This window comes from Chrysemys picta, chromosome 1 (genome assembly GCF_011386835.1).
Source record: "Chrysemys picta bellii isolate R12L10 chromosome 1, ASM1138683v2, whole genome shotgun sequence".
Classification (NCBI taxonomy): domain Eukaryota; kingdom Metazoa; phylum Chordata; order Testudines; family Emydidae; genus Chrysemys; species Chrysemys picta.
Genome location: NC_088791.1, coordinates 51,607,014 through 51,626,464, shown reverse-complemented (window position 1 = coordinate 51,626,464; position 19,451 = coordinate 51,607,014). Strand labels below are relative to the sequence as shown.

The 19,451-nt window shown below is 41.7% G+C and overlaps 1 protein-coding gene across 4 annotated transcripts in view; it reads right to left on the bottom strand.

Moving 5' to 3' along the window:
• Nucleotides 1-19,451, bottom strand: part of DOCK4 (dedicator of cytokinesis 4) — a 403,168-nt gene that overhangs the window by 102,025 nt on the left and 281,692 nt on the right. For all 4 annotated transcript variants that reach the window (XM_008162515.4, XM_042861791.2, XM_042861754.2 and 1 more), the window contains exons 24-26: nt 15,782-15,909; nt 9,669-9,803; nt 4,804-4,902 (exon numbers count right to left, since the gene is read on the bottom strand). In XM_008162515.4, the coding sequence (XP_008160737.2) occupies nt 4,804-4,902; nt 9,669-9,803; nt 15,782-15,909 (362 nt within the window). The remainder of the gene's footprint in view (nt 1-4,803; nt 4,903-9,668; nt 9,804-15,781; nt 15,910-19,451) is intronic.

The following is a 19,451-nucleotide window of genomic DNA, read 5'->3' as shown; positions in this document are numbered from 1 at the left end:
GCATCTGATCTCTACTACCTATATTTTCCATTCAAGTTCTGCTGTAAGGGTCCATATCTCTCATGCATACAGAAAAATGGAGATGACCAATGCGTGCAGCAGTTTTAGTTTGGATTCCAGGGAGATGTTCTTATTCCTCCAAATTGGCTTTAGCTTTGCCACTGCTGCTGTTTGTGCAGTTCTGGCCCAAATTTCTGCCTTGGATCCTTCATCAGTTATGATTGCCCCCAAATACTTGAACTGTTTCACTGTCTCCAGCTCTTGTCCACTGATAGTGATATGTGAGCTGAACCCATCACATTTGTTTGTCATCAGCTTGGTTTTCTCTGCACTGATTTCCAAGCCATATTTTGCGGAGGTTTCATCCAATCGTTTCATAAGGTTGGCAAGTTCATCTTCGCTGCCTGCCAGACCATCAATGTCATTAACGAACCGAAGATTTGAGATTGTTCGCTCCCCAATGCTGACTGTGCATATATGATCTTCTAGGGCATCAGTCATTATGCGTTCCAAGTAGATGCTGAACAGTGTGGGCGAAAGAAGGCAGCCTTGCTGAACTCCAACAGTGGTGTGAAACCATTCTCCTATTGTGCCATTGACGAGAACTGCACTGCTGGCCTTGGCATACAGTTGTTTAATGGTGAGAATTAGCTTACGACCAACATTGTACTTCTTCATGGTTGTCCAGAGAGCTTCATGCCATACTCTGTCAAACGCCTTCTTGAAGTCAACAAAGACATGGTAAATGTCCTGGTGGTGTTGTAAGTACTTCTCACATATAAAACAAAGGTTGAAAATCTGTTCTGTGGTACTTCTTCCAGCACAAAAGCCAGCCTTGTTCTTCAGCAATGATATTGTCTGCTTGTGGCTTCAATGTGTTCAATATGACTTTCAACATCACTTTTCTGGGATGGCTAATTAAGCTTATGGTCTGGTAATTCTGACACAATTACAGGTTGCCTTTCTTTGGCAGAGTGATGTAGAGAAGAGTTACCACAGCTTTGAGTTCAGATAACCCCGGCTAACACAGCAACATAGCAGAGAAATGTCATCAGGCTTTTACTTTTTAAAACTTGATTTCATGTTGATGGTGTCTTTTTTTAAAACACTACAAACAGTATATCATGAAAATTCAATGCTCAAAATAAAACAAACATAAGAATACAGAGGTAAGTGGCATGATGTAGTTTAGATGAGTGTTGGACTAAAGCATACCTAAGTCAAACAAAATGATTAACATATCAAATGAGAGAGAAAGAGAGAAGATTAACACAAAACACGGACACCTATCTTTGCTTTTTCCTTTGAGTTATAAACTTCTTGTGTTGCATTTGCCATATTCAAGTGAAAGTATAAAAAAAAACTTATGGGAATTTTCAAATTCAGAAATGCAGGTATGCCACTCATGTGTTCTGAATATATTCTCAGTGAAATCAGTATCAAAGCTCGCATTGATTTTGATGGGAGTAGGGTTCATCTCTTGGGGAATAAAAGATGCTGGAGATTAGGCAAACACTGAAAGGGTGCAGGGATGCCACATACTCTGCCCATAAATTCTGTCTTCAGTTGATGGTATTCTTTTGACGACTTGATGCAAAGGGTCGTAAAATGTATCCTTTTCCTCGGGGCTTGATTGGAGTGTTTGTGCATAAGCACTAATGATGTTCACAGAGCCGATGGTCATCTGAAGTTTAAGTGAGATGATACGCTCTGACTTCCCAATGGGTGTTTTTAGGAGCTTTAACCACTTGTTTCTCACAGCAAAACTGACACCCGGCAGACGATTTTCTTCGCTGGTTTTACCTTGCCAAAAGAAGGTATAATTGGCCTCTTGGACAGAACTAGCACCTGCAAGTCTTGTTTCCTGGAGTGCTGTAATGTCAACATTGAGCTTGTACAGCTCACAGTCTATCAAAGCTGACTTCCGCATGCTGCTTGTGTATTGTAGGTTGTCATTGTCTGTCAATCCCAGACACATGGTCCTGATATTCCAGCTTTCAAGCCAGAAAGTTCTTGGTTTTTTATTTTGGCCAGGTGCAAGATTTCTGTCAGCCTTTCAACTTTTGGTCTAGCCCCACGCACCCCATGAGGCAGACAGACTGTGGTGGGTCAGCACCCAACTGTCCGGGAGCTGCCCAGCTTCGTGGTGGGCGGGGCTGACCAATGGAATGCAGTGATTCTTCCCACTGTTGAAGGTGACCTGTGACACTCTCCTCTATGCCAAACAAGTGAGAGCTTATAACCCATAACTGCCACCTTCCATGTTGTGTCCATGGTGCTAGAAAGGATGGAGTATCCTCTCCATGTGATGTGGCTGCAATAGCCTGGGTGGTTGATATGGAGGTACTGCTTTGCCCATGCATCAGCATCCCCCTCTCAACTTCACTGGTTTGGACCAAAGGAAGGACTGGAGTTGATACATTTGGAACCAGCTACGCTGCAGGAGTTGCCAGTGCAGAGGAGATCTTCCCTCTGCCCTCCTTTCGGGTCTCCACTTCTAGATTGGTTAGCAGCTACACCTGAAGGGCCCAATCTATCCTGCGTGGACGTTGTTGGCAAAAAACACTGAGTGAATTTGCTCATACGCCTTTTGTACATTGTCTTTGTGGACCTAGCCAAAGCATTTGACACAGTCAGCAGAGCAGGTCGATTTGCAATACTAGAAAAGATAGGATGCCCACCAACCCTGTTAAGTCTGATACATTCATTCCACAACAACATGAGAGCAACCTTCTTGTTTGATGGGTCCACTTTGGACAGCTTTGAGATGAAAATCGGAGTGAAGCAAGGATGCGTTCTTGCCCCTACACTCTTTGGAATCTTCTTCTCGGTACTTTTGAACTGTATGTTTAAGAACATGAAAGATGGAATGCATCTCCACACAAAATTGGATGGAAAACTCTTCAACCTGTCATGACGTAAGTCCAAGACCAAAGTTAAAAAGGTACTAATCAGGGAACTTCTATTAACTCATGATGGTGCCCTCATAGCCCATGATGAAGATCTACTACAAGAAATTCATGGACCGCCTTTCAGGTGCTTGTCTGGCATTTGTTCTCACCATCAGCATTAAGAAAATGGTTGTATTAGGACAGGAGATTCCACAAGATCCTTCAATCACCTTAAATGCAAACCAGCTACAAGTAGTCCTAAAGTTCAGCTATTTAGTTCTACAGTGACCACCATCCAACTCACTGGATGAAGAACTAACTGTTTGCATTGGAAAGGCTGCTACCACCTTTAGCAGACTAACTAAAAGAGCATGGAACAACTCAAAGCTTACCATCAAGACCAAAATGGTAGTGTACCAAACTTGTATTCTCTCAGCATTCTCATGTACAGTGGGGAAACATGGGCAACTTACGCTCATCAGGAGAAAAGATTAAACAGTTTCCACCTATGTTGTTTACGCCACATGCTCAACACCAAATGGCAAGATAAAGTCACCAATGTAGAGGTTCTTCAAAGGGCAAATTTACCAAGTGTGACAGCTCTTCTCAAGCAAAGATGACTGTGCAGGCTGGGCCATCTGAGTATGTTGGAAGGCGGATGCATTCCCAAGGACATGCTATACAGGGAGCTATCAGAGGGAACAAGAACAACGGGACATCCCAAACTTCGCTATAAAGACACATGCAAATAGATATGAAGAAATTTGGAATTAATCCTGACCAATGGGAAATCTTGGCAAGTGATCATAACAAGTGACGCCACCATCCACATTTACATCAGGGGATCGAAGTCCATGACAGAAGCTGGATCCTACAGCTTGAAGAAAAAAGAGCCCATAGGAAGCCAGCAGCTCCCAACCAAGATACATACATTTGCAATAACTGTGAAAGATCATGGAAATCTTGGATTGGACAATTCAGTCACATGAGACGTTGCAAACCATCTACATCATAGGGCTGCAATTCCCACGGTCTCTCATGGACGAAAGGATGCCAATAATAATAAAGTTCTGTCCTCACCCAGCCACACAGTTTACACAGGCTTTGTGCTACAAGGAGAAGGGGTGAATATTACCCTCTAACTACTATCCCCTAAGAAACTTCCACTGTGTCTGATGAGACTAGAAACGGCAGTTTAATTATCAAAATTAAAAATGGAAGTGACTCAGGCATTCTACCAATAGTATAATAGCTTATATTAAAATAATGTAAACATAAGGAACATGTTAATTTCCCTGTCCACATGAGTGAAGTCAGCCAGGGTACTGGAAGATGTTAGGATAATAATAAGATGTTGTGGAGAGAACTGGCATTTTAAAGCTTTTAGTGGACAGTGTCAGGGATCTACAGAGTTTCATGAGCTGCACGTAAAAGTTTGTTCTTTCTGAATCTGGTACTAGTGTGAATGTGTTTTCTTTAAGCTGCTAGTCTGCCATTGCACCGTGTCATATCAATTAAACTGTGGCAGATAGGAAAAATCCAAGAGAATTTTGTCTCCCTGGATAGAAGTTTTTCATATTTGTTACTTGGATTGTGATTAGTTTATTCTCTGTGATGGGATTAGAGAATGAGGAAAAGGCTATAACACAATTCTATAGTTTTCCTTTCCTCATTCCTACCAGCTTTAAGTACAGAAACAACAAAATCCAACCCACAGCCACAAGAATTCCCCTGAGTAAACATGAACGAAAAAAGCTTACGTAGCTATTAGTTGTCATCAGTGTGTCTGAGAAACAGATTATATTTAAACATCAAAACACCCCTTAACTGAGACAGGGGAGTTCCTGAACAGAGGCAGAAGAAGAAGAGGAGAGAACATTTAAAGGTATAAAACTGAAGCTCTGTTACTTACTCTCAGCTCATCCTTTGTGTTGAATCTATCAAGAAGTTGCTGGTAATGTCGGTCTGTCATTTGTCGTAATAGTGACAAGAGACAGGAAACAAATTCCCCCTAATGCAAACCAAGAGAGGAAATGTTATACTTCAAGCCCAAAATATAGAAAACATCAAAACAATCATATTATGAAATTCTTAAAAATAAATTACTAATCTAAAGAAAATGAACACTATGAAGTTTGAAAATTTTTTCAAAGACATTCCTGGATATTTTGTGTAGTATTTTCTTATTAATAAAAATAGGGCTATAATCCTTTAAAATCTCAAACATTTTACCTATGGATTTGCTTCCCACTTGCATTTGGAAAACAAAAATATGTAATTTCCTCTACATGAATCAGTTCAAAAGAAACTAAAACAATACAAGCATGACATGAAAAAGTAATCAATATAAGCTGATAGTATGTTTACATAATCATTAATAGTTTCCCTTGCATCTATATTTATGCAGATAGTTTAGACTGCAAAAATTCCAGCTCTTCCCGTCAATTTGCTGTTGAAAGAAAATATAAATAAAAATATATTGCAACAATTCTGGGAAGAACTCTTGTTTACCTGTGGGGAGGAAAATGAGGAGGGAGATCATAGGAAAGAGAAAAGGACGGACAAAAACATTTAAAAGTATTTTTAAACACCGTTTTGGTATTTTGCCAGCCCATATTTTGGGTAGATTTTTCCTTCTCTTATTTAAAAACTGAATTTTTGAAATACTAATGCTATATCTTCACTGCAAAAAGTGTGTTTTTACAATGAAATAGCTAACTAACATTGAGAGTGCGAAGGCACTATAGTTTGTGCCTAGATGTTGCTAGTTGAGATAAACCCTATTGAGGGTCGGAGGGGGTGGAGGGAGAAGGGTATTTGTTTTATCTTGACTAGTGACACCAAGATAAAAAATACCTGTGCCTTGTCACTACTAGGATTTTACACAGAGATGGCTCTCTCCAGATAATAAACATCTTTATTTGCAGTGAAGATGTAATGTCAGATTATTATACTAATAATAATAGCCTAGGATAGTATGTTTCTCAACCCCAAGCATAATCACCCAGGCTACCACGAGTACCTTGTAAACAGGAAGCAACTTTAAATGATCATATTATATCAGGAAATTTATTCCTGACCCTTGCTGATATCTTCCCTGGTCATGAAGCTTTTATAATATTTAAAAATATTTTATGTTTCATTATATCTGCAGAGATGCAAGCTGAATTAATGTGTTTCTGAATACAGTGTACAAAAGGAAAAAATGGTGGTCTGATTAGATTAGCTGTTTAAAAAAAACAGCTATAGTTTCTGAGACTGATGTTCTCCTTTAGTTACAAGCCAAGACCCCTTTGTGTCATTAGGCTACTTAGCTTAAATAAACAGTGGAGTAAGTAAAAATGGCCTTATCTTACTTTAATCACACGAACCTCAAACACATATTCTTTAAATAAAATGAACTACGCAGACGTCTTTCTTTTTGTTTCTATGTTTAGACCCTTCTAACCACTTACACTGCATATCTTCTGCAACCCCATATTAGCTTTATATTACAGATAACACACTGAAGTTAAAATAATATAGTATAACATCTATATTATATTTATATAGTTCTACATTGTTACTATATGGTACACAACTTGATTTTCAAATGAGACAGAAACTGTAGCCAAGATTTTTTTTAATGGGTTCTTAAAGCTAAGTTCCTAGTTCAGACTTAGGCCTGGTCCACACTAACCCCCCACTTCGGACTAAGGTACGCAAATTCAGCTATGTTAATAACGTAGCTGAATTCGAAGTACCTTAGTCCGAACTTACCCCGGGTCCAGACGCGGCAGGGAGGCTCCCCCGTCGATGCCGCGTACTCCTCTCGCCGAGCTGGACTACCGGCGTCGACAGTGAGCACTTCCGGGATCGATCCTAGAACATCGATTGCCTGCCGCCGGACCCAGAGGTAAGTGTAGACGTAGCCTTAGACACTTAAAAAAGTGACCTAATTTTCAAAAGTGATGACCACTCAGTAGCTCTCATTTAAATTAACTTTGGCACCTATTTTGTAAAATCGTGGCCTAGCTTCCTGCCAATGTCATATTCACAGAGCCAGGGAGTGTAAGCAACATTATTCATTTCTTTGTTTGTTTGTAAGATTGAAAGCATAGTCTGCATGTCTCATCCTCTCATACTAAAAAGCATAGGGGTAGAGTCTACCACCCTAAGGGCATGTCTACACTTACCTCCGGAGTAATCGATCCAGCGGGGGTCAATTTATCGCGTCTAGTGAAGACATGATAAATCGATCACCGAGAGCTCTCCTGTTGACTCCGGTACTCCACCGGAGCGAGACGTATATGTGGAGTCGACGGGGAACAGTCAGCATTCGACCTACCGCAGTGAAAATACCACGGTAAGTAGATCTAAGTACATCGACTTCAGTTACGTTATTCACGTAGCTGAAGTTGCGTAACTTAGATTGATCTTGCCCCCAGTGTAGACCAGGCCTTAGTCACCTTACTTCCACAAGTAGTCTCATCAAGTTATTTCCCATTTTCTCCCATAAAGAACAAAATTATTTAACACATATAGCATTGACTGTGTTGCAGTAGCACTCAGCTCTAGCTCATTATGCTTCACAGGGACTGTAATTCTAAGATTTCACATTCCTTTAATTTAAATTTTAAAAGTATTTTGTAAATGGGAAAAGCTTCATTCTAATTGGTTTCCTTTCAGCAATCTAATTGTGTGCAGATACATTTCTCATAAAGCAACCTAAAGGGCTAATTTATTGACATCACTGCATTACTCCAGTTCTTGCTGGTGTAACTGAGATCACTGGCCTTGGAAATTATAAAGTTTTCTTTCAGTCACACAGCTTCAAGCCCCACACATCCATCTCACAGAGTGCACTAAATAATTCACAGCACAATATAAGGCAAGATTGAGATAGAATATACATTTATGCAGAAACACAATGCAGTCTGGGCCTATGGCAACACATTGAGACGTAGTCTTGAGACTACTTGCAGACTGAGGCAGTACCCAAGGAGAGGAAGAGTGACAGAATTTAACCCATTGTGTTGTCATAAAGCCTATATCCCACCTCACAAAGAGCATTTAATGATACAGGATTGACTCATGGCAACGTGCTGGGCCAGATTCCACCATTTGTACTCATGTTGGGTGGTGCCTTACTCCACAAATAGTTCCAAGAACCTGTCTCAGTGTGTTGCCATAAGCCCATACTGCATGATGTTCTCACATAAATGTATATAATCGCCTTATGCTGTGTTGTGAGTCACTTCCACATTAAGTATTCTGTGAGGCGCACGTAGTAATGATGACAAGCCTTAGTGATGCATATAGAACTAATGAAAACGTTATAACTTGCAAGGACCTTCAGAGTCTAATTTTTGATAGAGTGATAAATTAGCCCTTTACGCTACTTTATAAAAAAAATGTATCCACAAACAATTGGATATTTTAATGGAAACCAATTACAATGGAGTTTTGCCACACTTCCAACCCAGTTCTACCACCTTTATTTAGTTAAAGCAGAACTTCCCTATGCAAGAAGTTTGAACTTCAGAGAACATTTTTGCAGTTTAAAATAAAAAAAATGTGAAATCTTAGAAGTACAATCCCTCTGATGCATAATGAATTGGAGCACAGTGCTACTGTAAAACATAAGATAGTCAACGCATGGTTAACTCTACAAATACTTCCAATAATTTTGTTCCCTGTGGGAGAAAGTGGAAAATATTTTCCACATGTATTAAATACTTTTTAAAATGCTTGTCCTCAGAGGGAATTCAAGTTGAAAGGCTAGAGTCCTTATATCATTGGAAAAATAAAAAGTAACAGTGTAAGGAGCTGGTCTAATGAGATGGCAAATCAAAAAGAAGGAATATTTGGGTACTTAAAGTTTTTCACAGAAAACTCTGCTGAATGATCAGTAAGTGACCTGCTCCTCTTACTCAGTTGCTCTTTTGTAAGGCCACTACATTTTTCCTGCTGTGTAAGTTTTTATTTTCCCCAAATACAACCTCCTTGAAAGCGGAGCAAAGTGTAGTTTCATTTTATTTCAAGAATACTAACTTTTAGAGAAAAGCCCAGTGACTGCACTAAAACCTTTTAATGCACATCAGCCATTATATAGTGTTTACTTAAATACCATTTATGTTCCTTGCAGAACACTGATCTCTTGACCTTAGTTAGCATGTTAGAACTGAAGCTCAGACCCAGATAAGTGTTGCTAATTTTATTATTATTATATTATTTTAATTTTGATTTAAATACGTGTGTGTGTGTGTGTGTGTGTGTGTGTGTGTGTGTGTGTGTGTGTGTGTGTGTGTGTGTGTGTGTGTGTGTGTTTTGAGATTTTTTTCCCCCTGTCCAATATTTGGATTTTTGGGAGGTAAAAATGTTAATGTTTTGCCACACTATTTCATCTTCATGAGTGTTGCGTACTAGTCCTTCCAGGAAGCTGTTAACTCTCAACAAAAGCAGCATAATAAAATTGCCACTGACCTAAAAGAATGTCAAATGGGAGAATTTCGCCCCCTTAATTTTTTGGCTACTACAATGTATAAATATATATATATATAAATAAAACCATACAGCACTAATGATTCCATTGAAAGTCAGAAAAGCAAGTAAAATCTACTTCACTTCCCTCATCCCCCTTAGCCCCGTAATGCAATCTTTTCAAACCAGCAGGTAACCTGATTAACAATGAGCATTATAACACATAAGGCAATCCACCTAAACACAGTGGGATGAGTTAAGAGCCCAGTGACAGTCTTAAATTGGTATGGGTCTGTTTTATGATGAAAACCTTACAGTCACGTCTTGAAACTGCAGGCGCATCGCAGACCCTGATGGCTGAGGTCTGCTTGTGATCTCTAATATGGTTCTCAACAGTATATCCAGCAGGCTGTTCACAATCACATCTATTTCTTCCAAGACGGATTTTTCCTAAGATAAAGAAAAATATTTTTTCAGATTGCTATTATTGAAAAAGGAACAGACACATGCAGAATTCCCCCTAGGACAGTGTTAGCACCTGGATTAGGTTAGTTGAGGTGAGAATTAGTTTTCATCATGGCTGCTGCACTTTATAAACCTCAGTACTATTTTCTACCCAAGATAACAGAGTCATTCCATTTACTTGAATCCACTGTTATCAAATGAATGATGTTACTGATATATAGAAGACCGTTATAAAAACATGAGTCTAAGTACTCATCGTTAAACATAATCCTTTTTCAAGGTACAGTATAAAGGAAAGTAGTACATGATTTATGAAGGCTATTTGGCCAAGATTTTTACAGTCAACACTCATACATTTTAGCCATATAAACTGACAGCGGAGATTTAAAGTTTAAAGCATAGAGAATTCTGTTTTGAATACTTTATGTGATCAGCAAAGAAACTACTGCCAAAAACCAACAGATGGGTACTAAGTATAGCAACTTTTTAAGGCCAAATACCCCGGTAACCACCAGCTACTTTGCAGCACTCCAATGACAGAAAGCAAACATATATCTGGCCAGTTGTGCAAGTTTATAGCTGATTTGCATCATCAGAATAACGCAAAGGAGCCAAAATATAGACCATTGAACATGGCCATAACTGTTAACTAACAAGGAAGAACAAAGTTAGTGCAGTGTTAAAGATGCACAGTTACTACAAAAACTAGGAAATACATATTTTAATTTTGCTACGTTACACATATGTAGCAATCTCCCCATTTTAGTTTTCAAATTAAATTTTTATTATTTTTATGTTATTCATTTCATTTAATTAATGTACCTATTAATTTATTTTTATTTTATATAATCATTGATTACATTTTCACCCACTTGCCAAATGGTAGCAGATTTTGGGTCTTGCAGGTCAATTTCCTATTGGAGAAGAAATCAGCAACACAGAATCTGGGTATTTTCTTAGTGCAACTTGTTTTAGTTACCCTTTATACATCAGTCCTTGAACAGAGGTAATCACATATGAACATAAGCAATCCTATCTTCCAGTAATCTCTGCCCAAACAATCTGGTCCAAGAATTCCACCTCTCATTAGAGAGGTCAAGGAAGGGAACAAACTCTCCTGCTGTAAGGCAACAGCTCCCCTAAGAGAACCTGCATTACAAAATAAACCCTGCATTTCTTCAAAGACTGTATGCTGCTCGCATACGAAGAAAAAGAACTTGTAGGACCATGTGGAAACAGCACCATCTGGTGATCCCCGTCAAAACAATATATTAATGTTGACGGCCCCAATCCTTGAAGGTAATTCATGGGTGTGCATACTTGCACCTGCATGAATCCCTTTAAGGGATATGGGCCTGTCTTAAAATATGCACCATATTCCTAGGATTTGCAATTTAGTTAATATTTCTGTAAAACCCTGAACTTTTGCACTTCCTGAGTTTATTTTATTTTTACTCAACATTCTTAATGTCACATTAATTTAAATTTCAGTTAGTTTGGGAGGTTGATTTCTTTTATTGATTTTTACAAAAAGCAACTTATTGTGATAGTAAATATTAACATTTGAATGGTCCCAGTTATTCTTTGTGCACCTGTGCTACACCTGCCAGTTGCATTCCCTCAGGCAAGGACACAAATACAAGTTCAGAGAAATCGTGGGGTGGCTTCCCTCAAAACACTAACATATCATCTCTATCTTGTCTTGATTAGTCACAGACTGCTAGCCCACATCCAAGCCCTAACTTAGTATAAACACCGGGTTATTTGTTTCACTTCTCTGGCCTGGTCAAACATGGAGATATAGCATAATGAATGCAATGTGGTCTACTGTCTCACCACTCACCCTCTTAGTGCTATAAGTTGAGCACAGGGCCGGCTCTAGGTTTTTTGCCGTCCCAAGCAAAAAAATTTTTGGCTGCCTCCCACCCCAGCCCTGGGCTCTCACCCCCCCCCCCCCACCAGTGCCCTCCCCCACCCGGACCCCCTGCCATCCCAGGCCTGGTCTCTCTCTCCCGCCCTACCCGCACCCAGTGCCGCCCCAGCCCTGGGCTCTCTCCTCCCCCACACCCACACCCCCTGCCGCCCCAGCCCTGGGCTCCCCCCCACCAGTGCTGACTCCACCCGCTCCCCCCTTGCCTCCAGCCAGTCCGGCGCTGGCAGGGTCGGGGTAAGCAGTGGGGGTTCTCAGGCCACGCCTCAGCCCAGGGTCCCTCCAGCCAGGGATCCCACCTCCAGGACTGGCTGGACCCAGGAGGGCAGACCTGGGGGACCGCCCCGGCAGGGGGCTGAGGAGCCGGGACAAGGTAGCCCCAGAGAGAGCGGAGCCCCGGAGAGCGGGATGCAGGCCCTGCACGGCAGCACCCCGCCCTCTATGGCCCCGCTGCTGCTTCTGGCTGCCCTGCTGCAGTCCCTGGGCAGCTCGGGCTGTTTTGCCCAGCCCCAGCTGCGGCACTGGGGGGCGGCCGCCCTGCGGTACCTGCAGGTGGCTCCCTGTGCCCCGTGGGGCGGCCCCCAGCACGAGTATCTCCTGCTCGGCCCAGCCACAAGGTACGGGCGCTGCTCCCCCACAGCGTGAACCGTAGCAGCCCCAGGGCGCCCTGCGCGCACCACGCACTGCTGCTGCCAGGGCCGGCTCTAGGCTTTTGCCGCACGAAGCAACAAAAAACAAAAACAAAAAAAGATGGCCGGAATGCCGCCCCTGAAAATGTGCCACCCCAAGCACGTGCTTGGTTTGCTGGTGCCTAGAGCCGGCCCTGGTTGAGCAAAAGGGGTGACAATACAGACTCCCTGCAAGTAAGAACCCCGAGGAAGAGAAACAATTGCCTACAACTATCCCTGGGCAATATCTCTAGTGGCCAAAAATGGAGCTATTTAAGAGCAATTCATCCATCCATACTAGGATCCACAAGCAAGTCAACAAAATCTCATGGTCAATGGTATCAAAAGCTGCTTATAGATCTAAGAGAGTCTGCAGTCACTACCTCTATCCATTGCTATGGTAAGAACACCAGTTAAGGCAGCTGCCTCACAAGAGCCACCAAGTTTTCTGTTACCTTTCCCCAAAATGGGAGATTGGATACTGGTTTATTACCAGAGTAAAGAGCTGGCTTCTTGAACATTGATCTCCCCATGATTTCTAGTGCCTCACCCTCTATACGGAAATGCTGACAACCTCAGCTAACTGTGGACCCAGTACTTCACCATTGCTCTCTTTTTTCTCACCATCCTGGAGAGACAAAATTGTAGCACAAAGCTGCACACCTGCACCTCTCTGAGCTCAATGAGTTGAAACTGAAGCTTTTTTCCCCCCCTCAACACACTGTTCTGTTTCCATGGCAGTAGACTGCTCTGTCCCTAGCTGAGCAATTTTATCTGCAAATTAACGTGACATTTCTTCACAGCAAGAAACACTTGACTCTGTAACCAAATAGAGACAGCCAGCATTCAGCAAACAGTCGAATCAACTCTTTTGCGTGGGACTTTGCAGATGCTATGATGGAAGTGAAGAAATTTGTCTTTGCCTCCCTCACAGCCAGAGCATATGTTCTTTAAAAGACTCAAAAAAAAATCCTCTATGTTGTTATTGTTTGGATTCAGCAGGAGTCTGGGGCCCTAGCTATTTTCTCTCTCTCTTCACCTGTAAATCCAGGTGACTTGTGAAGACAGAGCCAGCACACAGTTTGTTTAGGGGCTGCTGTAACAATAAGGTAGGACAAATGATTATTATGAACTCCTACCAAATTGTTGTCAGAGTGGGCAATGGAAGAATAACCTTATCCTTCAAAGCTGCCTGGAAATGGTTTCTGAAAGCAGACCATTAAAACATTTTCATCGCCCTATCAAGACAAGTATGTTCCAACTTCAGACCAAAAGACAGTGGTCAGTCTGTAGCTGAGGGGTAATATCCCTCCAATCTACACTTGTGACCCCAACACCAGAGTGTTTAGACTACAGTCCAATGTTTATCTTGGCAGCTGTGAAACTGTGAGCTGATCCAGAAAATTCATCGCAGATAACACACAGTGATTGAAATGTCTAGGTACTATCAGTCTCAGTGACTCAAGTGAGGAACATTATCAGCTCAGCCTCTGACTTAGAGAGGGACAACCTACATAACACCACCAACCATGTATGATGCCCATCTTTGGACTCTCTGGCCAGGAGGACACATTCAATGTGACATGGCTTCAGGATGCAAGATCTCTTGTATTTGAGGTCAGATGAAAAAAACATAGCTACCCACTAGCGTAGATCATGTATCACCTCATGCTGAACTATATACCTTTCCAGGGCAGCTGCAACAAAAATGTGTCAAAATAATAGCCCTATATCAAGTCATAGATGGTATTATCCAACAGCATGAAATGAAGATCCAGATCCAATGTCCTGCATTCCCAACAATTGTTATGTGAGACCAACCATGCTGGTCATGCATGGTTCACACTTACTACACCGATTAGTGTATGATGCTATTTTCTTCTTGCCTTGTCTCTCTCTACCACACGGATTGAGGGGACCTAACCTTCACAATCAGGATACTTCTCCATATCCCCAATATGCAGCACTGTCATTCAACAGAGAGTCCTGTGGCACCTTTAAGACTAACAGATGTATTGGAGCATAAGCTTTCGTGGGTGAATATCCACTTCGTCAGACGCATGTTTCATGGTATTCACCCACGCAACACTCATGAAAGCTTAGGACTCTCTGTTGTTTTTTACAGATCCAGACTAACACGGCTACCCCTCTGATACTTGTCATTCAACCTTCACGGCCAACCTAAGATGGCCTTCAGAGGGATGCAGCCATCACAGCTAGGTGCCCCAATAAGAACACTGAGACCCATCTGCAAAGTCCATCTTAACCAACAGCCCCACGAACAAATAGTCTCCAAATAAGTCAGATCAGCCCTCTCCAACAGTGCATAGATTAGCTCAGAGGACAGCCTCTTCACTTATCCTACATGAATAAGTGGTCTATTAATCCCAACACACTTCCAAACCACTGTGGGTCAACTTTCACATTGACGTCACAAAGATCCTGGCAGGACAGTTCTACTAGAGAGGTCTATCCAAAGGGCTGAGAGTCAGATCCTGGCTATTAGGACAGGCCATCACAACTGGTGGCTCAGCAGTCCCAGAAGAGCAACCCAAGAAAAATGATCAATCCTGTTAAACCCTTCCACAAATCTCTTCCTTACCCACTCCACTCAATGCCCGGGCTTTTAAACAGTCCTCTTTTCCTCCATCTATGAATTCGTTAAGAACATCATCTTTCTCACAGTCAGTACATCCCTTTCATATCCATGAACAGGTCACCCAACTCAATCCATTCATCCAATACACACACAAAAACTATCTTCAGAATGTCAACTTCCAAAAACCCACCAAAACAAGGTCAATAATAAGGGCCAGACCAGGCTACAGGTAAAGAAGCAGCCCTAGGTCCCTCAATTCCTGCTTGGCTGTAGTAAGTGTCCCTCTTAAAAGATCTCCCTAGTTTGTTTTTCTTAATGGAAAAAGGGCAGGGCAGGCTGAAAGTGAGGCAGCATTTCTGACTCCAAGCTTCCTCGGGTCCAGGTAGGCTGAAACAGGGAGGTGGCCTCTTTTAAAGCTCCTACAACCTTAAAACACGGGCCTGACAAGAAGATGCTATTTACAACAGAATTTATAACTTAAACCAGACAATCTTTCTCTGTTTCTCTTGAAAACAGATCTGAATTACTGTATGTTAGAACACTGGAACAGTGTCAAAGCTCAGTAGAACACAGAGTACTAGATTAAAAATACTCTTGCAATAGTCCAAAAAATTGATGAAAAATCCAACTGACACATTCATGAAGGTTCCATTCGTAGAAAATGCTCTAAATGTCACTTTTTGTTCAAGGATCAGTTTATTTTATTACAAGGAGCCAAATAATGAAGTTAAAAAAAAGCTACTGTTCATAACCTGAATTTACTTACTGAGCTATTTTTCTTTATGAAACAAAATATGTTGCTAAGGATACGTGCACACATTGTAAGATCCTTCTGCTCTTGTAAATGCATGTGGAGGTGATGTAAAACTACTGGAAGAAGAATATATCTGGAATCTGCAAGGAGAGAGAAAGGGTATGAGTGGACTCCTTTCATGACATTTTTTCATTTTATATATATTTTAATAAAATATAATCATATATAATCTGTAAATGTATCTTATATCCATACAAATATTCCTGAACATCAGACCGTTTCAGCAGCTTCATACCATATCATAACAAAAACAAAAATTTCACGTACTACCTTTTGCTGAGTAAGAAGAAATCGCCTCTAGATATACACATTACTGTGTGTGAAATAAAACTACATATTTATACAACTTTCATGCAGAAAACGTTAGCATAATAATGTAGGTATACAAAATGGCATGGAAACTATTCTCTCTACCTCCCTGGTTTGTCACTGGCCTGTTTTGCAACTATATCACTTTCCAAATTCAGATCTAATTTACTGTCCACTACTACCCTCAGTTCTTTTTCACTATTACTGCTTTTCAGATTTCTCCCTCCTATTGAGACTGCGTAATACAGATTATTTGTCTCTACTGGAATTAACTTGCATTTTTCCTAGCTGAATCTCATTTTCTGCCCACAGTCCTTTTGTTGATTTTTCTTTTTTGACTTCTCCCAATTTAGTATCAGCTGTGAATTGCACTCATGTGCTGTTTACTTCCTTTTCTGATCATTAATAAAGATATTAAATGAGAGCAGTCCTAAGACTGATTTTTGTGGTGCCATACTAGACACCACCTCCCTTCCTGACAGATGGAACTTGTTATTATCCTTTGTTTTAAGTTACTCTAGACACATACTATATATATATATATATATATATATACACACACACACATATATATTTGAGACACTGTTTTTATTTTAAATTACTCTAGTATTAGTATTTCTATTAAGATATTTTAAAAGCATTATTAAAAACTAAACCCACTGCTGCCATTAATCCATTACATTTGTCATTATTTCACTAAAGGAAGCAAGTTTGTCTAGCCAGAATGTTTTTTATAAACTCATGTTGTCAATTGCTTATGATTCCATTAACCTCTGAATGATCAATGATTTTCCCCCCTTACTATTTAATCTACTTTTTAAAAGGGTATAGAAGTTTGATTTACAGGATAGTAGTCTCTACCAGGATTAAGTTTCTCTCCTACATTTAAAATTATTGCTGCTCTGTTTTTCCTCCAGTCTTCCCTCATTGTCATTGTGTCAGTAAGTTCATTTGCTAGTTACCCATATAACCTTAGACAAGTGTCATAACCTGTGGCTTTGAAAACCCATTATCCAAATACTGTACTCCTTGACTGCTCTTTAACTATTTTACAGGATCTCCTATCCTTGCTAGTTATTCATGTGGAAGCAAAATTTAGCACCTCAGCTGTCTCTGAGCCATCTTTAATTTGACTCCCCTCCTTATTTATTAGTAGACTTCTTAACAAGTTTACTTTTGCAAAAGTGCCTTGGAAATCTAAAGTGCCATAAATGGCCAAGAGCTTTGTTTTACACCTCAAATAAAAGATGGCATGACCAAAAGCACAAAGCCATCTAATACTACGCTGACCTACTGGGACTGACTTAGGGAGGGAGGGGATAGTGCCACCTACTGAGTTACTCAGATCACTTCCTGTACCACCTAAAGGCCATGTTCCTTGAAAATGTCTAACTGAAAAACTGATCTGTCACAATTGCTTTAGGCTGTGAGATCTGATGGGATCACTGAACAGGATGAGATAACTATCATCTCCACCACTAAAACCTATTTGTGAAAGTTAGAGACAGCAATGTGTATGTTTTGCCTACAGGCTTTACTTTTTTCTCAACAACTGTCAGGTACAATGTCAGCCACTGTAGATAGTCAAATTATTGAATGCAGGTACAGCACAATATTTAGAAGCCTTAGCCATTGGTCACTCTGTCCTAATTCCCTTTACCTGCTCCAAAAACCAAATTAGCTGACTGTTTAAAATGCTAATACTCACTTTTAAAAATATTATACAGAAATTGGAAAAATAAAATTTTCATGACATCAGTCTTTCCAAATCCCTGGTTAAAAGACACTCAGGGCCTTTTCTCTCCAGTACTCCTGGGGGAATACTGTGCCACTGCGCACATGTACAATTCAGGTTCCCTGCAGTTTTTTTAATTCTCAGGTGAGAATACATTCTGCTAGGAGGCGCTGCAGTTATATCTTTTACTCACCAGGGGCTGCTGTAGCGCCAGAAGAGATGGCAGCTGACTGAAGGCCGAGCAGCCAGCAGCGGAGAGGGAGGGGTCATAGGCTGTTTTCCTAGGGTTACCATACGTCCAGATTTTCCCGGACATGTCCGGCTTTTTGGTCCTCAAATCCCCGTCCGGGGGGAACTGCCAAAAAGCCGAACATGTCCGGGAAAATACTCCCAGCTTTGTTTTGCCGGCATCCCTGCCCCAGTCCATTGTTTACCTTAGAGCGGCTCCGGCATGCTGCAAGCTGCAGGCGGATTCCCCTGCGGTGGCGGCGGCTGCTGCTGCTCCCCCCAGACGCTTCCCCAGCGCAGCCGGAGCCTGGGAGGGGAAGCGCCCGGCCGGGGGCACAGAGTCTGGAGGTCTGGGGGCTGCCCGGCAAACCGTGAAGCCGGTAGCGCTCGGGCAGCTCGGCTCTTCAGCTGCACAGAGCTGAGGTGTCTGGGGGGAGCAGCAGCAGCCGCCGCCACGGGGGAATCCACCTGCAGCTCCCCCGTGAAGCCGATAGCGCTCGGACAGCTGTTTCGCATGGCTGGGAGAGAGGAGGAGGAATGCGGGGTGCTCAGAGGAGGGGGCGGAGTTGGGGCAGAGCTGGGCCAGGGCCCCATGGAGTGTCCTCTTTTTTTAATGTTTAAATATGGTAACCCTAGCTTTCCTCACAGTCCCCTGCCCATAAGGCCAGGTGAGGAGACATGGGATTGGGGGGGGGGAATGGACAAAGTGGGGCACACAGGCTGCTGTGGGTCACATAGACTGGGGTTCAGAAGGGCTAGTGGAGGGACAGAGTGCGGTGGGGGGCACAGAAACTAGTGGGGTGACAGCATTGAGCCAGGGGCTGCATGAGAGTGGGCGTGCATATGGAGACAGGGGGAAGGAGGGTGCAGGGACACACAGGGATGGGGCAGATGTGCTAGACTGAATGGTAGAGGCTAGAACCAGAGTTTGCATAGGGAAGCTCCCCAACTTCCTAACAATTCCCCCCCCCCCCCCCAAACAAAACCTGTTCCATACTTCTCCCATCCACACCTAGCAACCCTCCAGGTTCACTCCCAGGATCCTTCCCAGTGGTTACTTTCCTCGCCCTCTGCTTCTCCATTATCCCTGACTCCCCCAAGCCTTTTGCACTGCTTCTGAGAGGTGCAGGAAATACATTTCTGTATTGTAGTTTGAATGAATTATTACTCAAAGTTCTGTATTAATATGTCTAGTAAGGAATCTATTTGACAAAAAACAAATTTCCTGAATCTTTTTTGTTGTCTGTATTCTTATAGACATACTTGCTGACAGGTATTTTGAAATAAAATTACCCAAATAATTGAAACTGGCATGATTATATTGTGTTATTTTGACAAATAAAATATGCA